This window comes from Limulus polyphemus, unplaced genomic scaffold (assembly GCF_000517525.1).
Source record: "Limulus polyphemus unplaced genomic scaffold, Limulus_polyphemus-2.1.2 Scaffold3768, whole genome shotgun sequence".
NCBI classification, from domain to species: domain Eukaryota; kingdom Metazoa; phylum Arthropoda; class Merostomata; order Xiphosura; family Limulidae; genus Limulus; species Limulus polyphemus.
Window position 1 is genome coordinate 86,450 of NW_013669378.1, and position 3,829 is coordinate 90,278.

The 3,829-nt window shown below is 34.3% G+C and overlaps 1 protein-coding gene across 1 annotated transcript in view; it reads right to left on the reverse strand.

Moving 5' to 3' along the window:
• Positions 1–2,295, reverse strand: part of LOC106470006 (nose resistant to fluoxetine protein 6-like) — a 36,130-nt gene extending 33,835 nt beyond the window's left edge. Inside the window, exon 1 of the mRNA XM_013930526.2 lies at positions 1,658–2,295. Within this exon, the coding sequence (XP_013785980.2) occupies positions 1,658–2,141 (484 nt within the window). The 5' untranslated portion in view covers positions 2,142–2,295. The remainder of the gene's footprint in view (positions 1–1,657) is intronic.
• Positions 2,296–3,829: the final 1,534 nt, after the last annotated feature.

The window sequence follows — 3,829 nt, forward strand, 5'->3', positions numbered from 1 at the left end:
CGTGTATTTCTATATTTTATTCAGTGTTGATATCGGTATTTGAAACCCACGTGTATTTCGATATTTTATTCAGTGTTGATATTGGTATTTGAATCGCACGTAAATTTTTATATTTTATTCAGTGTTGATATTGATATTTGAATCCCACGTGTATTTCTATATTTTATTCAGTGTTGATATTGGTATTTGAATATCATGTGTATTTCTATATTTTATTCATTGTTGATATTGATATTTGAATCCCACGTGTATTTCTATATTTTATTCAGTGTTGATATTGATATTTGAATCTCATGTGTATTTCTATATTTTATTCAGTCTTGATATTGGTATTTGAATCCCACGACTACTTCTATATTTTATTCACTCTTGATATCAGTATTTGAATCCCACGACTACTTCTATATTTTATTCAGTCTTGATATTGGTATTTGAATCCCACGACTATTTCTATATTTTATTCAATGTTGATATTAATATTTGAACCTGTACGATACTTTATATGTTCACAGACTTTGTTTGTTTGAAATCAAGCACAAAGCTACACAATGGGCTATCTGTGCTCTGCCCACCACGGGTATCGAAACCCGGTTTCTAATGTTGTAAGTCCGCAGACGACCAAGTCAGAAACCGTTAAAGTCCGTGTGGAGTCAAACTTTCCTCTTCCATTTCTATGATAAGTGTGGGGACCATGTCCCCCAGTGGACACGGCAGATAGCCGCTGTGACTTTACTATAAAAACACACACCGACACACTCTTAGTGTGGAAAGTGAAGCAAAGCCATATTTCTAGTGTGCAAAAAAATAAGAAATACACACACATATATATATACACTAAAAAATCAATATATAAAAAATTAAAAAATATATATAGACTAAATTTTGATAAAAAAATGTTCATATTAGATTCTAGACATGGTTCCATTAAACAAAACTTGCGTAATATTACTACTATAGTTTTCATTGATTCGATTTAATCATATCTAATAGTCCCCCCGGTAGGACAGCGGTAAGTCTAAGGACTTGCAACGCTAAAAATCAGGGGGTTCGATTTCGCTCGGTGGACACGGCAGACAGCCCGATGTGGTTTTGCTATAAAACACCCCACAAATGTGATAATCTAGTTTTTTAATAACATTTTATAATAAAAGAAACGTTGTTTGTTTCAAGTTAAGCACAAAACTACACAATAGGCTATCTGTGCCCGGTTTCTAGCGTTGTACGTACGCAGACATACCGTTGTGCCACTGAGGGGGGGGGGAGAAATGTCAGAGCCTTTCATATGAACTGCTCTAACCCTTTTAAATAAGAGTTTGTCTAGTTTCCTGCTAGAAGCTTATAAAAAATGTCTTTGTTTAGTCGATTAAGTAATTAAATTCCTGTTAAAATATACTGGAGTATAAAACTTACTTGACCAATTTAATAGTTATTAATTTACGGCTATTTTTCCTTCATCATTTATATTATTAAGCTGTTCGTGCTATTTAAGCGAAAACCTACACAATGATCCATCTGCGCCCTGTACACCGCGAGGAATCGAACCCCGGATTTTAGCATTGTATGTTCATAAACTTATCGTTTATCCACCGGGGGGGGGGGTATATTATTAATAAAACAACATTATGTTACACAAAGTAGCGGCTTTACTTTTACTTACTTCTCAGGGACCAGCTTTTGAGTTTTCTCACTCCAAACACCAGTTTCAGCAAACTGGACATACATTGACTGGATATTTCCATTTTTCCACTAGTGCGTATGAGGTTAGGAAGAAGGGCACGGTAAAGAGAGGCAATCAATTTTTTGCTTTCCTTTTCAGCCTCCATCCAAATCTCCGGAACGGATTCCGTTGAAGTAGTAGCTATAATCTCCTCCAGATGTCCTGGGGTCTTCATTAAAATTTTTGGTGATTTTGTTGACCTCAACAATCCTGCTGTTGGACTTATAGAGATAACTTCTGTCAAATTTCCTGGGGAGCTTGAGGTCAGCGTCTGTGACTGAAGTGTTTCAAAAACTTCCGAACTGTTACTTGTTTGAATAATTGGTTTATGTCCATTTTCAATACGCTCCGGATTTACAAACCCCACAGAGAGGTATACAAAACAAAACAAGTTATAAAAACCTCTAGAGGAAACAACATTCATTTTGTATGCGCCAATGTTACGAAAATATTTTTTTGAATTACACGATAATTTTTACACGCTCCTTTTGGCCAATTTCAGTTTTCGCTTACTTTTGGTTTAAATACACTTCTTAGCTTTGGCACTGAACCTGAGAAAGCAGGAAAGTTTCGTCGACATAGTTTTCTTCCACTATCCACCGTGTTTATCGCTTCTATAACCCTTATTTCTGATTGGGCAGGAGCTCAAGTGCATTATTTATTAGGTTGTTTTTTTTTCAAGAAAGTTTCGTCAACAAGTTTTCTTCCACTAGCCATCGTGTTCAATGCTTCTTTATATCACTTATTTCTGATTGGATGAGAGTTCAAGAGTATTTGTTTCTTTCATTACCAGAGCTTCTCGAGCAGTTGACCCGATTATTTGAAAAACTGGTTACTACAAGCGTTAAAGAGCGTTGCCTTTTATTTCTACCCCCCCCCCTGCTTGCCTTAATACCGGTGAGACAGTTTCTTCTCGCTCCATGTAGGCCAATAGAGTAGATTATAAATATCAGTTTTTTGTTTACCTCTTTGTTTTATATGATTAATTTAATGTACTATCGTAAAAGAAGAACACTGGTAGCCAACAAGAACTACATCCAAAACTATCACTCCAGCTAAAGTTAGAAAAACTAAGCGTCGGTGATCTAATAGCTGTAATAATTTAAAACACTGGTGTATACCATATGTGCGAGAAAAAGTAACATGTACGTTTTTTTTACATAAATTGTGTTTAATATACTATAGTTTATTTCATTTAAGCAATGATGTAAAAACATTACATTAAGAACTCTTGGACATTTTCGCCGTCATCATTTTTTTCTGAGTGGCCAACTAATATGTATAAGTATAAACCCTATTATTTAGTGCATCAATTTACTACTTAATCACAGCATTTTAAATGCCGTTATTCAATATATTAATTTACTATTTAAGAATGCTTGGCATTTTTAAATGCCGTAAGTACTTTGTCCTGATATCTATTCATTTTCTTTCATTTACATTCTAATATATATACTAGCGCACAGCCAATCAAAATGATGGGGCAAGTACTACCACCCCTACCCCATATTATATCCTAACCGCACATTTCATAGCTAACTGAAATAAATTAATTTTGGCGAATCAAGCTTGACCAACAAAGAAGCAGAAAAGTGCAGTCGAGGCAGACACACGTCGGTAAATTCCTTTGTGAGCCAATCAAAATTAAGATCGTTCATGAAATGAATTCGTGGCGTATTCAGAAAATAATTATCGGTAAAAATCAGTTAGATTAAAAACTTTTAATATTATAGAAAAGCCAGAGCGTTTTGGTAACACTACGTTCCAACAATGCTTAGCAACAAAAGTATAACCTAATATTGTTGTTAGTCTATGTACTTAAAGTATAAGATGAAATGTATAGACAACAAAACTGGAAAAATATTTGTTGATTTCTTAATTTTATGTCTCCATTTACTAAATAGGTTTGTTTTTTTATTAAAAATGTTGGTGATATAACAGAAAATATCTTAATTCAGAAACTATTTAAATTTAAAAATTGAATCGATATTTTTACTTTCATGATAAATTTTATGCACTTGATTCCAGGCTAGGTGATCCTAACACTCACTACACTTATAAGGTTTCACTTCACACCCCTCACACGGGTCCCTTGCACCCCCCGTCACTAAA